The sequence below is a fragment of the Triplophysa dalaica genome, chromosome 6 (genome assembly GCF_015846415.1).
Source record: "Triplophysa dalaica isolate WHDGS20190420 chromosome 6, ASM1584641v1, whole genome shotgun sequence".
Classification (NCBI taxonomy): Eukaryota; Metazoa; Chordata; class Actinopteri; order Cypriniformes; family Nemacheilidae; genus Triplophysa; species Triplophysa dalaica.
In genome coordinates this window covers 26,076,489-26,094,091 of record NC_079547.1, presented here as the reverse complement: position 1 = coordinate 26,094,091, position 17,603 = coordinate 26,076,489, and the positions used below count along the sequence as shown (strand labels likewise).

General features: G+C 38.7%; 2 protein-coding genes across 15 annotated transcripts in view; both read right to left on the bottom strand.

The window, feature by feature from the left end:
- Positions 1-2,786: 2,786 nt before the first annotated feature.
- smpd2b (sphingomyelin phosphodiesterase 2b) lies at positions 2,787-10,786 on the bottom strand. Of its 2 annotated transcripts, none has more exons than XM_056750517.1 (11): positions 10,467-10,786; positions 8,199-8,290; positions 6,713-6,809; positions 6,507-6,583; positions 6,325-6,418; positions 5,973-6,062; positions 5,818-5,900; positions 4,495-4,627; positions 4,314-4,418; positions 3,888-4,056; positions 2,787-3,794 (listed from the first exon to the last, which is right to left on the bottom strand). In XM_056750517.1, exons 2-11 carry the CDS (start codon positions 8,246-8,248, stop codon positions 3,397-3,399), a joined length of 1,296 nt encoding a protein of 431 aa, XP_056606495.1. In that variant the 5' UTR covers positions 8,249-8,290; positions 10,467-10,786; the 3' UTR covers positions 2,787-3,396. The 2 variants fall into 2 exon arrangements, with proteins under 2 accessions (XP_056606495.1, XP_056606496.1); XM_056750518.1 differs by lacking the exon at positions 10,467-10,786 and adding an exon at positions 8,626-8,937 and having other exon boundaries at positions 8,199-8,359.
- A 587-nt stretch (positions 10,787-11,373) lies between these two features.
- Positions 11,374-17,603, bottom strand: part of tead3b (TEA domain family member 3 b) — a 31,283-nt gene continuing 25,053 nt past the window's right edge. For 5 of the 13 annotated variants that reach the window (XM_056750277.1, XM_056750278.1, XM_056750276.1 and 2 more), the window contains 9 exons: positions 16,528-16,716; positions 16,402-16,445; positions 16,261-16,317; positions 15,830-15,894; positions 14,928-15,064; positions 14,676-14,849; positions 14,350-14,493; positions 14,099-14,251; positions 11,374-13,897 (listed from right to left, as the gene is read on the bottom strand). In XM_056750277.1, coding sequence (XP_056606255.1) covers positions 13,784-13,897; positions 14,099-14,251; positions 14,350-14,493; positions 14,676-14,849; positions 14,928-15,064; positions 15,830-15,894; positions 16,261-16,317; positions 16,402-16,445; positions 16,528-16,716 — 1,077 coding nt within the window. In that variant the 3' untranslated portion in view covers positions 11,374-13,783. The remainder of the gene's footprint in view (positions 13,898-14,098; positions 14,252-14,349; positions 14,494-14,675; positions 14,850-14,927; positions 15,065-15,829; positions 15,895-16,260; positions 16,318-16,401; positions 16,446-16,527; positions 16,717-17,603) is intronic. The other 8 variants (XM_056750285.1, XM_056750284.1, XM_056750283.1 and 5 more) reach the window with 5 other exon arrangements.

Here is a 17,603-nt window from a genome sequence, read left to right as displayed (position 1 = left end):
GCAAAAGCTGAGACAAACTCGTATGAAGACTTGAGATGTGAGATAATAACACATCATCACTAACACACATCTGTGGGCACACTACTAACACACATGACACACACACACCGTATCACTGACACATGTACACGAGATTACAGTGATGAATTACACTAATGTATTAGTTTTTGCTGTTATGGAGTAATGTAACGCATTACTATTACAATTTGGGTAATATTATACCATTTATAATCGCGGTAACGAGTGTTACAACAACAAAGGATTTCTCGCTTTGAAATTATTTATTAATAATTTACCAACAAATTCCACTTTCAAAGAAAAAAATATCTAAATAATTAACATTTTTGAATATTGTGATAGTCCAGTATATTATCTGATACACACACCGACTGTCGATTTCTCAAATGTTAATTCCTTTATTGTTTAAGGCGTTGAAGACATAAACACGGTTGTAGACCACAGTTATGTGCCGATTGGTTGAGGCGGCTTTTGTCCCGCCCCTCCTGCGCTGTGATTGGACGGTCGAGTGAAATGTGACATTGACGAGCCCATTGATTATGCATTAACACGTCGTCCTCCACTAGATGTAGAATGAGCGGCATTAAACCTCTGTTTAGACTTTTATAATGTATACTCTGCTGAAAATATGACAGAAACAATTACGTCAATTCTACTGGATTTAATGGTTATGATGGGAACAGAAGTCTCAATTAAATCATACACAAATAATGCCCAAAACACACTGAACAAAGGTATTTCATAAAACCTCATGGTGTCTAATGTGGTTTGAATGGAAAATATTAACATTTCTGTGATGTTTTGTCTATTACTTGTAAATGACAGTAACTAGTATTATATAATTTATTATATTTTGGATGTAACTTGCCCAACACTGCTAACCAACATCACTAAATGCCTAAATATGAATGTGACATACATTCAAGGACACACTGCATCACTAACACATACACACTGCAATACTGACACACATGCACAGACACTAACTGCACATGTGCAGACAGCCCAGGCAGAGCCGCACCCATGACATGCAGGTTCTGCTCCAGGAATGCATCATCATTAATGTCGGATCTCAGTCTGTACTTTAACTGCAGTCAATGGGCAAGTCATCGGCTTTGTTTTATTCTGCCGAGAAACAAAGATCGGGAGGAGTGGTTAACCTCACTCTTATTAAATCTGAAGATTTACGAGATACAAAGAAACAGACGTTTGTGATTGTCACTATACACTGTCACATTTACACAATATGTCATACAGCTCGACTGTTAATGTTTCTCACCTTGGTTGTCCAAAACACATAAAGTACCTGAAGATATGAATTCTCAATAAGGATCTTCTATACACACCTGGCTTAAGTGAAATGTGTGATCACATGTTACACTGTAGCTGTGAATCAAAAATGACCGTAAAGAGGTTAACTATTAGAGAATAAACTAGTAATGTTGTTTGTTTCGGTTATTATAGATATTAATCTAACCATGACTGTAGTAGAACCAACACTGCGCCCTAGTGGTGAGATTCACATCAGTCAGTCAGTCAGTCAGTCAGTGTGGTCAACACTGGAGAAAAGTGCTCTGGACATCCAGCTAGAGACACAAACACTGTACACTTTACAAAAGTTGTTTTTGCATCTGTAGTTTAAAACGATATACGTCCCTGACTGGTTGTGTGAAGTTGTTTAATAATTCATAGTGTTTTTACTTGGTTTAATGTTGTTTCTTTTAAATTTTTGTTTCCCTGTATTTTTTATTTTTATCATTGAAGTATGTTTCTGTGAAGCACTTTGGTCAGAATTTAATGTCGTTAAAGGTGCTATATAAATAAAAATGACCTTGACCTAATGTACAGATGTATAAATTGGATCTCAATGTTGTTATTACACATGTATGTAAAGTTAATTGATTAAAAAACATATGTTCAAATAAAGTAAGTAAAACTATTCTTCAAAAAGAAGTCTGTCACAAAATCTGTTGGCTTTACTTCAATTGATTTCGCTAATAAACCTGGAGGCATTTCTTTTGAAAGCCTCGTGTTTCGTGATGAAACGGGTTTTGCACCTTTCTTACATGATGGAACAGTGTTTGTTGATGGTTTGTGTATTCCTGTACTTGTCCATGTTCTCCGAGATACTGGATCTGCTCCATCGTTTATTTCAGAAGGGTGTTGTCTTCGTCATTTGCTGTTGACGGGTGATGTGTTTGTTGTTGTTCGACCATCCCTTCCAATCCCTGGCGTAACTTTCATATTAGGAAACGGTTTGGTGTGTGTTGTGGTCGACATGTTTTGCCCAAGTTGTCCCTATTCCTGTAGTTTCTGTGAAAGAGAACAGCTGATATTTTCTCAGCCTGTGAGATCCAAACGGTGGGGCATCGACGACGACCAGACCAGCCTGAGTGTCTGAAGTCCCTTCTTGTATATTTATTTTGTCTTTCTCTCCTCTTGTCTTTTATGTATTTAAATAAAACCTTCCCTTAGTTAAATGAGCCTTTGGCGTTTTTCCTCATTTGTGTTGGGTCAGCGTTTGTTATACCAGATAGCACAGGTCCACCAGTAAGATGTCTACTAAAGATCTGGAAAACATCTGCTGTGTAAAAACATCTGCTAAACAGAATACTTAGAAAGAGATGTTGTACATCCATTATAAATCATACACGTCTTAGAGACAGCTAGAGGTCTATATGACATCTGACAACAAAAGCTGGGGGTGTTTATGTGCTATCAGGGTAATTGCAGATACATTACAGTTACGACAAGAACACATCACAATCTGGAAAGTATTGTTTATTTCCTTTATAAAAGATACAGTTATGTAATGAAAGTGTTGTACAGTATCAGAGAAGAGTGTCTTAACATGTACAGGTACATTATGGAGTGGTTATACAAATAAATGGATCATAGCACCACCTACAGTTCAACTGTGAAATGTTCCTCATCTTTATCAACCACAATAGAAACATCTGAAGATATGAGTCTGTTTCTGATCTTCAAAAAAAGACCTTCTTGTGGACATAACCTGAACCAATCACAGTTAAAACACAAACAAAGACAACTACATAGAAAGAACAGTGACTTCTGCCCAGCAGGTCAATGATCATAAAATCACAACAACCAGTAAACAAAGAATAATTTAAGACAATGAGACGAAATTCATAGTGGTCCGTTCTCAATGGATCTGTCGTGAAGTATTGTGAGTTCCCTTTACTTTCCACTGAGGATAGTTATTCATGTTAAATGCATTTGTGATGAACAGGCTGTCAATCCAAAGGCCTGAGGTAAAAACGCTAGATTAAACTAACACTTTTGGTTAAGACTTAAGCATAGTGGCCCAATAGAGTCCTTTTTTACAACTGCTGTCTAATAGGTCAATTTAACATCCAACTAAGATTTCAATTGAACAGTTTCTGAACGGACCGAAGACAGACCCTTGGGGGACTCCTTTAATCTTTCCTGTAAGCTTCCCAAAGCCAGTCTCATCTGATCTTCAGCACCTTGCAGTGATTTAAGCTCCATACTGTAGAAGATGTACAGCAGCGATGTGAAGAGCAGGATGGCAAAACACAGCGCCCCCAGCAGGTAGAAGGAGGCTTTAGGAAAGGGCTGGTCATCTCCCAGAGCAAATATGGGAATGGCAGCGATGGCTAGCTCGAGAACTAACAGAACGAGACCCATGATGCCTGTACGGGCCGCCGTGTGCCGCATGTGCTCGGCACAGTGAAGACCCACCTTTACTTCAGTGCGAGCTTCATTTACCGTGTTTACCAGATCAGGAAGATTATCTGAGAGAAACAGAGAATGACGAAAACATACAAGGTGTCAAAACATTATGCTGATAATGTGAGCCTTGAAAGGAATACCTGAAGCTCAAATACCTGGAAAACTGTCAACCTCTCTCTCGGAGCGTTCATGCTTCTTTTTGTTTGGAGTAAACAGGAATTCAGCCGTGAGAGCCTCGTGGTCAGAATAAGAGAAGGGGTGTCCGGGGACAGGACCCTTAGTAGTGCTCAAAGACTCACAGCTCACATCTACTTGTTCAGATCTCTGCAAAAAAAAAACATGTTTAAAACAAACTGTAAACTTAACTCAACAGCAAGAAAACTAAAAGAAAAATCGTCACATAAGGTGTTCTGTATGATGTAACATCTTCTCATTTGTATCTCAAACTGTGCTTGACAAGTCACTCACAAATGTTTCATATTTTGGAGAAATCGGCATAACTCTTGTCACGGCAATCAACACAAACTAGAAATGTAACTAGAAAATAAACTTTTGTGTTAATTAAACTATGTCACGTTTACCTTAAACAGAATGTAATCTATCCGGACTCCTCCACCAAATGGAACGAGTTCATCTGAGTTTGTGAAGGGGTTTTCGCTTATATGTGTGTTGCCTCCCTCACATCCCTGATATAAAGACAGCACATTAGTACAGCTCATGGAGTCACGTGACGGTCCCGTCACATCAGACTTCAATACTAACATCAAAGCTGTCGGTCTCTGAGAAGCAGTCCTTCAGTCCCGTGTAGCTCCTCAACAGTCTGGTACCAAGATCATCCGGATGCATGTTCAAATCTCCACCCATGATCACCACATCAGCTCCGGCAATAGTGTGCCTTCAACAGAAAGTACACTCAATACACTCGAAAATAAATCCACAGTCATTGTTTTCAAGCTGTTTTAATGAAGGGTGCCATGAGGCTGCTCAATTTTTAAAGGGTGCTGCAAACATCATAGTGGTTTCTTCAGAGTGCTCACTTCATGGTGCACACTGCTCTAAGCTTTGAGTGCACACTTTGTAGTGACCACCCTAGAGTGCACACTTCAGAGTATTATGTCATTGTGAAGTGAGCACAGAATAATGATCCTCAGTAAATGAGAGCTGCCTAAATTCTCTGTTGATTTGAAAGATTCCAGTTGTCTATATTTCTAATTTCTTAAATGTACCCCGTTTAGGGCAGGGGTCATGAACCTGTGGCTCTCGAGCATCATGTGACTCTTCTGACCCTCGGCTGCGGCTCCCTGCAGTCTTTATAAAGCCCTGTTCATGCCTGGTATAAGATGCGATTTGGTTGATCGGACCACAAGTGGACGAAAGAGGCACATACCCGTTAATACCTGCTGCTGTAATCCGTCTATTTTGTCCACTTTTGACCACTTTTGTCCTGATTTCTTCGAGAAATATCGGAAAAAGCATACACATTTCCCCAGACATACACCCTGGCTGAGTATTTGTTTTTGCTTTTTCACATATTTCATTCGAATAGATGAAATAAGTGCATGCAATGCCGCACACTGTATGCGTATGTTAGAATTGGAATGGTGAGTTTTTCGTCTTTAAAACAAACTTTTATGTCTTTAGCCGGTATAGTTTAAATCCTGTCTGGCTAGCGCGCTTCTCATAATGTTTACGCATGTTGTCTGTATGCAGAGAGTAGGCGGTCTCTTGTGGCTGTTCATCAAACGCTGAAAAACAAAAGATCGTAGTAAAAAGCTGAAGTCTAACTAAAGCAGCGCAGGCAACACCGTGACGATTCTCTCCTATTGCAACACTCCCACTTCTTGCCAGGGTACTCGCACTATATTGCCACCTAGTGGTGCAACTGGGTCACTACTTCCTCACCTGCATAACAACCTGTTCCAGTAATATAAAGGTTACATATATTTTGCGGCTCCAGACAAATTTGATTTGGTGTGAGAGGACCCAAAATAGTTATTTTTGGTCTCAAAGGTTGTCGACTCCTGGTTTAGGGGCTGATTGTGAACTACATACGAACTCTTAAAACAGATCAAACAGTTTTGTCACCTTATAAACTGCAGGAGCTCCCAGGCCTGCACGACTCTGTGTGGGAGATACGAGTCTCTCTCTCGGCTGTATTCTGCATGAAGCTGCAGGAGACACAACACACACATGTATCACTGCATCACACAAACACACACACACGATGTCCACAAACTCACATGAGTGACAAACACATGAACTGTCAGTCCAGATATTCCGAGCACGATCTTCCCGACAGCTTTACCACCAAACCAGTCACCATGCTGAACCTGAAACAAAAACAGTGTAAAGAATCAAATGCATGAATTGAGAATCTGACGATGATCACTATAGAGTCAAATAAAGAAATCAGTTAATGATTCTGTCATTATTTAGAGATCTTTTTGACCTTCGTGGTAGTTTGACAGACATTTGACAGGCATGAGGTGCTTTACAAATTTCTTCATTTCGTTAAAGTCTCTTTAATGCAGTTGATGTGAATAAAAGCGTCTGCAAAAGGCATACAGGTAAATGTAATGAAATCACACTCACCATGTAAGGATAACCATTTAATGAGTATCTGTAGAGAAAAGCATCATGAATTCTGTGTCTGGAGAAGACGGCCAGTCCACTCCCGATAAACCCGCTGAGAAGCAGAAAGCACAGAAAATCCACATGAACCCGGAGGATTGACTTCAAATGAAACTGTTCAGAGTGAAAGTTTCTGCGTTTACCTCTTAAAATAATGTGAATGAGGATAAACATTGGCAAGCTTCTCCTTTAAGAAGAGAAAATCCGCCTCACACCAGACCTGTGACCAGATACAGATCTACTGTGTGCTTCAAACATGTGATTTAAAATAAAGCACAACAAGCACACATGTACACAGAAATAAAAACAACAGTAATGATGTGTGTGTGTGTGTGTGTGTGTGTTATACCTCCTGCAGTAAAGCCACATCAAACTGTTGATGAAAGAGCAGATCTCTGATCATGAGAAATCTCTCTTTGCGTTGTTTGGTGAGGAATCTGATGCCCCTAAAACAATCACATGAAACACAACTGAACAATAGAAACACTATAATCTTTTACTCCTGTACAGGTGCGTCTTATACTGTACATCTATCTTGTTGTGTGATATCAGTCACAAAGTAGTCTCAAGAAAATGAGGCATAAACAGCTTCACACAAATGTACATTTATAAAACCCTCAGTTCTGGTCCTTGATTTGATTGGCTGAGCAGAGTTCTGAGCCCTTATATAGAGCCTAAATATCATTTAATTTACTTTATTTTATGAAACCTTGCTACGCATATGGAATAACCGTTATATAAAAGCAATAAGCCCCGCGATGCAGTGGGTTACAGTGCATTTTATAAGAGCTACAGGGTTTTAATGACTCCGCTTTGGCTCATGCCCTAACGCCCTTGGCTGTTATAAAATGCACTGTAACCCACTGCTTCACGGGGCTTATTGCTTTATTATTTACTTTGTTTTATGAAACCTTACTAGGTATATGGAATAAGCGTTTTATAAAAGCAATACGCCGTCTGAAGCAGTGGGTTACAGTGCATTATATAACAGCTGAGGAAGTTTTAATGATCGTCCCACAACACCCTGTTATTAAATGCTCTGTAACCCACTGCTTCTTGGGGTTTATTGCTTTATTATCACTACCAATAATCTCTCTTTGCTAAAAACATTTACTCAGTGACCTATATGTAAGGGATAATCCACAGCTAGCCGTGCGTTAAAGGGTTTAAATGGATGATGTGGAGGCCAAGAACCTTGAAGATGGTTGCCTCTGTGATGTGCATTAAAACCCTTTAATGCACAGCTAGCTGTGGATTATCCCGCTTATACAATGGTCATTCGCCAAGTTAAATCTTTAGTCGATGTTTACAGTGACATTTTTTATCAAACAGGTGAAAGTAAAATTTCAAATATAATCAAACTGACTGGAGCTACCTGTGTGTTAAAGGGTTCTAATGCACACCTTCCAGCCAATCAAAATCCAGTATTCAAAAAGACCACCATGGTATAATCAAAGTCATTGAGTGCAGCTGTGACACATTAAAGGAAACCATGCACTGTATTATTTTTTGTTTTGCTTTTCTACTTGTAAAGCTGCTTTGAAACAATGCAATATTGTAAAATACGCATCATAAACAAAACTTAATGCACAAGTTCTCTCTGTTATGAGAGTAAACAGTGTTAGTCGTTGTGTGTTGATTGTTTAGCACAACAGTATTATCTGTAAACAGTGAGGTGTGGTACTGTTTACTGGTTAAAGTTGTTATTAATACAGACCAGCAGCCTCCAAATCTGTGTGTGAAATGAAATTAAGGCCTTTTTTGAGTTTGAATCCTGTAGAAAAATTGTTACAAGTATTTGATCAGCGAACAAGAGTGTCAGGATGTGAACTTACCAGCAGTTGAGAGAAAAGACACGCATTCTGATGGGTGCACAGGTCGCCATGGCGATGAGTCTGTATTTTTGTAGGAATCGGTGTGAGGCGGTCTGTAAAAACAGGGAATGTAATTCAGCCCAAACCCGTTCCAACAACACATTAAGCCAAGCAAAGCAATCCTGAAAATGACATGAAGACGGTTGAATGTTCTCAGAACGAGCGATGCTTCAAAATAAACTTTATTGTAATGTTTACACAAAACAGAACACAAAAACTGACTAAACACTGGCAGACTCGGCGAGACTACATTGAGCCACTGGTGTTTGCTGAAGCTGATTTTAATGTGTTGCTAAAAGCGCTTTGCAAAGACATCAGAATAGAAAAGGAATGGATCGACACTTCTGTGCGCTGCGCTGCGAAACTATTTCCACCATCTGCAACATACCAAGAATTCCACAAATAACGTGCGTTACACCCTAGTTTCTGACAGTTCCCGTGATGTGTTTCAGATAACCTGGACCAGGATTAAATCCACACAGAGAAAGACGGCTGTAAAACACTTCTCATGTGCTCATAAATCATACAAGCAAACAACGCTTGTAAATATCATGATGGTTTCAGATTAATCCCAGAGTCAAAAGTCCAACCGCAAGCCCTGCTGTGTCGTCATGGTAACACAATAAACCCTACAGATGAGCAAAACAGGAACTAAACGGCATTGATGTTAAACACAACAAAACAAAAGTAATGCAGTGGTACAGTTACACATAACACGGTATTAAATAATGACCAGCATAAATCACAACAGTCTTTAAACAAAACGGAGCTTTCTGTGTGACACATAAATCTGAAAAGAAGTTGTATAAACTGCAAAATTAAATTTCCAAACAATCAGACTCACCAATTCTGCCTGCAGCTGAACGAACCAAGTGATTTTAAGAGTGAGAGACCAAAGTCACATCTAGAGACTGAACGGGGACGGGGGTCTTTTGAGATTACTCTGTAAACCATTCACAACACCTTTGCAAATGCATTCTGTATAGTTAAACCCTGACAGCTGTACAGAACACTTCTGCATCATGGTGGCAAACATCACACAAACATTTCTGTCTAGTAAAGTTTTTTTTAATAATGTCTCTGTATGACAGACTTGAGGACAGAATACAGGACAGCGCTGGCATGTCAGTCATGTTAAAAGCATCCATAGCAGTGACCATTAAGATCCATGTCAATGCTTTTATCCCCAGACAGTTCGTGCATAATTTAAAGATCATGTTTATAAACTTCTTACACAAATAATAACGAAGATAATCTCAGTAGACACAGAACATGTGTTTGTGAGGACAGCTCATATCCGGCTGTATTCATAGGGAACAGAACTGATCCACATGGCACCAGTGATATGATCATCCAGAGACACACACAGCTGCTGCACATGAACACTGACACCCATCCAAAACACACCAGACAGATGAACAGCCGCGTGTGTGTGTGTCGATGATGCAGAACACTTCACTTTCAAAATCTGTTAAGTTTAAATGAAGAACAAAAAGTGGCACCACAATATTTATATAGGTAATATATCATATATATATATAATATGAGATCTCTTTGATTCCTTCTAGACATCACTGAGACGGAACAAAGAAGAGCACCATTAAAAACACACATTGTTTCCATATGTATAATAGCAATATTGTGGTAGTAATGGCATGTACAAGTATGGTACCAATGTATTTTTATTTTGAATACCTAGAAAATCCCACAGCACATGAAAATAAAGGCAGTCACTCGTTTACTAGATTAACATCCGTGTAATTCAACATGCAAATATTACACATTGAACAATAATGATGAACAGAAATAATAAATCAACATTTTAGTGAAATGTTTTATAATATAGATAGCATCTGAAGTAAAGAACACTATATTGAAATAAAGAGTTTTTCTCAGATCTATCTTCACTTCTTTAAGACATTATTGTGGCTGTATGAACAGTATTTCATTTCATCAAAATGAAAACCTTTAGTGACACCGGACGCGACATGATAACCTTCCCCATTGTCTGCGGCAAAATGTTCTAATGCGTGTTCTAAAAAAAATGTTCTAAAGTTCTAATGCGTTTCTAGTGTATTGTGTAGTGTCGGTGTAGACACTGTGTAATGCAAAGACAATCAGACACATAAGATTCTGCTGTGTGTCACAATAACTTCTCATACTGTATGAGACACATGATTCTCTCTGTGAACACATGTGATGTTGTGATGTTGTGAGTGTTGATCTCACCTCCTCGCGCTTGATGTGGATAAGATCTCACAGGTGATGAATGTGTTATAAAGTGTGTTATTAAGAGCGGTCCTGTGTTACTTCCTCATCTCGATCCACTGACTGACCTGCATGAAGCTCAACACAAACTCAAGCGATGCAAACTTTTAAAAGGACCTTTTCGTTCTTTTGACGAGTTTTAAAAACAACACGAAGCGTCTTTCTGTGATGGACACTGACGATGTGTGTCGCGTGTATTTAACGCTGAACATCCGCGGCTGAATATGATGTGATTTCTGGTTTTATTCACAACGACACACTTTACAACAATGTATCATCAAGCTCAAGACCGTACGTCTGACGTCATAGCCACGCCAGTACTAGCGCGGCGTCGCTTGGAATGCTGGGAAAATGAGTTTTCCCTACAGAACTAAACCGCGGAGGACGGACGTTCTTCTTTAACAATTCATATAGATGTGTAATTTACAATTATATTATTTTATTTATATCTATATATTTGTAGTCCGATGTTTATCTAAGTTTCGTAGTCATTTATATTTAAGTGACGATTAACCGGGAAGGAGTTGGCACGAGCAACTTGATACTTTACTCATCTCTTATGAAGATGGACCAATCAGAATCGTTTGTCGGATGACCCTGAATTCACCCCATTTTATTTCCCTGCCAGGTACTACAATACATAAAATCTGTTTAAAAGTTTCTATATAAAATATCTTTAACAATCTGTACACCCTCAAAAAAGGTACTTTGTTATAAACCATTCTCTTGAAAGACAACAATGAACGTGTATATGTAAATGCCATTTTAAGGTTTAAAAAAGTGCAAGGAGAGTTTGAATATAGATTTTTTTTGTCAGTATACAGCAGGTGACACGCTGTTAACAGAAGACAACAAGAAAAGCAGTCAGTGTGTTTTAAGAAATCTGGTCCAGGGAGACCCATGCCACTTTTATTGGTATTGCTATACATTGTTTGGATTATATTGTACAAACCCCTAACATTGAAGATATTCAATACATAAATGCAATGCAAAATTTGTAACCAAAGGCAACAATGAACTGTTAAAAAAAATGGGAGAAAGTTTCTGCCAACACCAAATAGATAATGGCATAAAATAACAGAAGTAACACGCAACATATTTTCAATGTATGCAAACAGCATCAATCGAAAGTCAAAGAGCAAACGTCAAATTAATAATTATAACAACAATAATTATAAAAAAGAAAAAACAAAGAGGCAAAATTACAATTGAGGAAACTGTCGTCGAACATTTAGGTTAAGGCTGAACCAATATACATTACATTTCTGCTTGTATGGTGTACTCAAGAATTCTCAGTACCTTCAGGACTTTCAACCATAAACTGACGTCAACGAGCACAGACAGTGCTGCCTTCTGAACTTTTAACATGGCTTCATCAACGCTGACCTTGATTTAATCATTCATAAATATCATGTCTTTTCATTCTCGAGGGGGTAGACATTTCAGTAGTAGCAAAAGATGCTGTTATTTCATATATATGTCAGGTCAGCATGTTCAAATGGCATTTAACGATAAAGCAAAGATGCAGCACATCCACGCCGGACACCTGGAGCATTCAACAGAGTAAAAACTACAACCAGAAACAACAACTTTGATCCCAAATTTACATCTGAAGGGAGAAAAAGAAGAGAATTAGAGATGTACCGATCATAACTGTAACTCAAGGGGTTTTGAGGGATGATGTGCAGGGTGACATACCCCCCCCCCAAAAAAACTATACACCAACGTGACGATAACTGACGCTTTAACTCACAACAACAGCAATTGACAAACAAACTGAAAAGAACTTGAAACTGAAAAGAAGGTAGACAGTGAAACACACTTGGAAATGCTAACATTCTCTGAAGGGTTTTAGAGCACCAGAAACAAAACAAACATCCTAGAAAAAACTCTGTAGAGGTTTTGTTCCATCATTACACATAAAAATCTCATAAATCGACGGGTTAGATGGCTATAAAGTCATTTCTGTGTTCAAGATGAACAATTTAACTGAACAAATGAACATCCAGAGTCGTGTCTCCATTTTTTGTGGACAGTTGCACGTTTTGCACACTGTTTTTTTAAGTAAATTTAAAATACTAAAACTTGACACAAAAAAATGAGTAAAATTTGCTTATAACTGTGCAAAACTTGTGCAAATTTACACAAAAAAAGAAGTCAATCCAAACGTTGTGAAAACGGTGTCGAACAGCCGATTGAAATACTTTGCACTGATGTGATGTAAAGAGAGTAATCGCTTTGCCTATTCGTACTATTTGAAATCAAGAGGTAGTCAAAAGGCACTTCAGAGTATCAATCAATCAACTTAATGTTTATTAAAAAAGGCACTCACTATTTCAAAATGTGAAATCCTTTAGTACCTGCAGACGGTTGCTGACGGAAAGACATCTGCCGAGTTTACAGCCAATCAAAAGTTTTGATTTCCTAAACTGAAAATGTAACTACAGTATGTTATCCTTTAGTAAAATGATTATAAACCCTCCGCTGGGAAACCTCATCCTCATTGACACGTGAGGTGAATAATGTGTACCCATCACATTTCACCACAAAATTAAAAAGAATAAAAAATCCTATTTTAGTCACATTGGCCCACCAAATTCTCTTTATAGCAAAATACACAAATATAATAATATATATATATATATGAAAGTATTTACAGCATACATTATTAATATAACAATAGTAGTGATTTTCATTTTAATCAATTATTGGGACTGAACAGATGATTTGTGTAACTGTATTAAAGTACTGAGAGGTCACTTAAATTTAATGTTGTGACACTAAAAACTCTTTGAAAGAAATATATTTTCTTAGTTTTTTAATATTGTGGTGAAATACACCCATGGCACTTCACTGTAAAACGCTGCCTGTACACCACACGCACGCACGCACGCACGCACACACACACACACGCCATCTTCAACCATTAAAGACATTCTGTTCCATCAACACATTCACATTCCCTCAATGGAGACAAAACAAAGCTTTAAAGACATCACGGTTTCTATATGTAACACAACCAACGTGACCCTTTTCTATTTAAGGAATTTAAAGACATACACAAACTTTCTTAAAACAGAGTAATACTATATTTTTAAGTTCTCAAAGGCTCAATCAAATCCCGCATCAGCATTAAAACAAAAGCAAAACATTTGGCTTTTTGGTAACATTTTTGGCGTATTCCTCTGATGTTTGGACAATTTGGCATATTCCTCCATGTGTGTTGGAGGGATCGTGCAAAGCGACAGAAGTTTGTGACGGAGGTGACGGTGGATGAACTAGTCCTTAATGAGCCTGTAGACGTGATATTGTGCCCCGTGTTCACTTGTTGACACTTCAAATACAAACGCTATACATAACAGAGTCTCCTGGGTTTCCCTGTTAGTCACCACCTGTAGTGTGAGACAGAGAGAAGAAACCTGATGAAACGTCCCTGACGACAGACACTTCTTTCCACAGATTTAATCTGCAGTGTTCTCCATATTATTATTAACACACGTGAGTGACGTGACTTCATTTGATCACATTTCACAAACGACTTTAAAAGATATGAACAAAGTGACATATCACAGGTTCATTTCGGGAGGTTTTACCTGTAGGATGGTGAAGTTTTCTAATACGCTGTTCATCATGTATTTCTCGGGCAGGTGTTTGAGTTTGTGGATGAAGTTGATCATATATTCACACATGGGAGAGCGATGGATTCGATACAAACACTTTCCTCCCTCGACACGGGCATACTCCGTCTGTGAAACCAATCAGAAAAATCTGGTGGTTAAAATCTGCTAAACCCCACGAAATGGAGTCATCTGCATATTTTGATATGAAGGATGAACGCTCCCACCTCCACTTTCTCCACCACCTGCTTGCCGAATGAGCAGACTTTGGTAGAGACGGTGATGGTCATGTTCTCAGTGCTGCTGTACTGACTGCTGACCCCGTAGAAAGAGCCCGGCCCATCCTGAACACCGCCATTGTTCAGATCCGCCTGAGAAGAGAGAAATCAAGTTCGTCTACTGCGCATCCTCAAATCTCTGTGATAGTTTGTATTCAGGCATCAGGGTTTGTTCGCATTTGGCAAGACCGTCATACAAATCGAACTAAAACAAGGCAGTTGTGTTTTAAAGTACCAGGGTATATCGCGTGACCCATTAAACATATGGAACTCACCCAGAACTTAACCAGGAAGAAAGCGTTTTGAGGGCCTTTCTCATACAAGTCCTTGAGTCCTCCTTTCTTCTCGGGAAACTTGTCATAGATCTGTCGGATGTCCACAGCCTCCAGCAGAGGGTCGCTGTAGGAGGGGTTAGTCTGGCCAATGTGGACGAACAGATGTTTGCTGTACTGTGAAAAGATTGGAGAACAGCCGTTATTTAAATCCACTCAAGCGAAGAGCGGCATGTGCGAAGAGTCTCTACTCACTGAATCCTGGTCCTGTGGAACCTCCATGAATGCAGAATACTCCAGCATCCGGAGTTTAGAGGAGGCAATGGTGCGATCCTGCCACACAGGCACTGCGGTGGCCACCGGGGCCGGAGGAGGTGCCAGGGGTTCATACGCTGGATGAGGACAAACACAAGGGGGCGTTAGTGAGACACACAGGAAATGTGAAGAGTTTGCAATGGAATACTGCAGGCCTGCTCACACCAAGAATGATGACTACAAGGAACTATATTAGTAGGGCTGAAAAAAAAAAAAAAAAAAAAAAAATCGCTGAATCGTTATTTTAAATGGATCAATTCAATATCAATTCTCAAGCTGTTTAAAATCTATACCCAGATAGCAAGCAAACATTGAATTTTCAATTTTTTTTTTTGATTTGTCAATGTTAATTGCATTGAATCAATATCACTTTTGCACCTGCATATAATTTTAAAAAATGTTTGAAATTTCAACTAATCACCATTATAGTAATCAGATTTTTATTAAGCTTTTGATTTAGCTATTTTTATGTTAAGTTTTCTTTAACTGGTCATGTTTAAAGCCAACTTTTCAAAACATCTCTTTCTCTATCAATGTATAAGTGTTCTTATTAAAGTACAACTGTAAACATTGAAAGTGTTGCCTGATCACAATAATGGTGATTTGTCGAAATTTCAAAAAATAATCCACATTAATTGCAGGTGCAAAAGTGACATTGATTCAATGCAATAAACATTGACAAATCAACTACTTTTTAAGATTGATTTACTGCTTGCTTGCTATCTGGGTAATCATTGACTCAAATCGAGAGCTTGAGCATCGATACCCAGCCCAATATATTATCATCCCCACATTTCAGTTATATACAGTATATTTTGGCGTTTTGATTTGTTGAGACTCACGTGCGATGGCTGGCTGAACAGGTCCTGATAGGTTTGGGTATGCGCCTGGTGCAAATGGCTTGATGCTGCAAAGGCAGTAAGGATCGGTTAGAATCATCGCTTAAAATTAAAGGGAACTGAAATCAGAAAACTAAATAATGCATATTCATTACAGGCTTTCATAGAATCACGAGGCTTTTCCAGACTGGATAAACACCATTTGTAAGAAATCACACATTCATATCTTATTGGCTGTATCACCTCTTTACCAACTTTGCGGTTTTGTTCACATCAAACAGAAAAAACACTCTCCATTCGATGCAACATTTGATTTTTTTGTATAAAACACCAGACTAGACTAGACATCATTGCCCTTCATCTTTCATCCTATAAAGCGTCAGGATGGGGTTTAAGCTCGGTTCAGAGCAGGTTTGTCTGTGATGGGAACTTACGGGAAGCTGGTGCGGCCAAGCCCAGGACTTCTCCCTGGGTTGTGCTTAAGAACCAGCCTGATACATAGAAATGTGATCTATTAAACGTGCCACATACACAGACAAACAGAAACACACGGTGTGGTTTTATGATATACTCACTCCTGAGAGGGTCCTGGTTGTCCTGGGATGGGGCTTGGCCAGAACTGAAAAGGCAACGCAATAATTATATAAAGCTTAAACGAGTTCATCGTGTAAACATGAAAAGTATGCGATGAAAGAAATCACATCTCTGATTCTGTCCATGATGTTTACGTTTGTATTGACATGTAGATGATGATACGGTACCCGTGGGGTGGGGGGATACGGGGACTGCGGCAGAGGCGGAAGGGGATTCTTGATTAAACTGGGAGACACGATCTGAGCCGAGGAGAGAGCCGCCATGTTCTGGAGAGCTTTGTCTTTAGATGCCTGATCCTGAAGAGATGGAGACACGTGTAAGCGGAGAATCCCAAAACAACACACAAACACGGCCCAGCATTCAGGGTGTTAAAGACAAAACACAGCGCTTTTATTAATGCCAAGCAGCCTGCTGCAATGTGATCAGAAGAAGAGAAATGTTTATAAACGCAGACAAGAGAGCTGGAGATGGGTCACAAAGCATCAAACACACATTGTCATAAACTATGCAATGTGTCAAGTTAGCCTTAAAGGCCTTTTAAAAGAAACATGAAGGAAATGATTTGAGAAGGCGTGGCAGATGGGACAAAAAATATATTCTAAAAACAATGTTTGTTTTATGAAACCTTTCTTGAAGAAGAAAAGAATACCACTCCTCTGTATCGTAAATGTAAAGTACATATAATTCTTCCTTGTGTCCAAAACAAACTATTTTTATATATAATAAATAGCATTAAAGAAATATCAATACATATTAAAGATGTGAAATGCTACAAAATTGTTTAAATACTCTGTCCTTCATACTGTACTAGTTTTCATACACATTCTTTCCATCATCAATAAACATCATTACATCCTCATTTCTCCAGACGCACACCAGACAATGTCATTCACATCTTAGTTCTTTCTTGTAGAATATAAAATGATGAAAAAACACATAAATGTAACTCAATGTATGTTTCTGTTTGAGACGCTGGTCCACTTTTCCAGAGACTCTTTTGAATCTGTTGTAGATGAAAAACTGCATAACCACATTCTGCTCTCATAACTCGATAATCTGCTACACGAATCACACTTCATTACAAAACTAAAAGAGGAACGACGTTAAAAACTTCAGAAACCAAAACGCCCAGTCGTATTATTGACATAAGAATTATGAGCAATCTATGCACACCGCAGCAGGT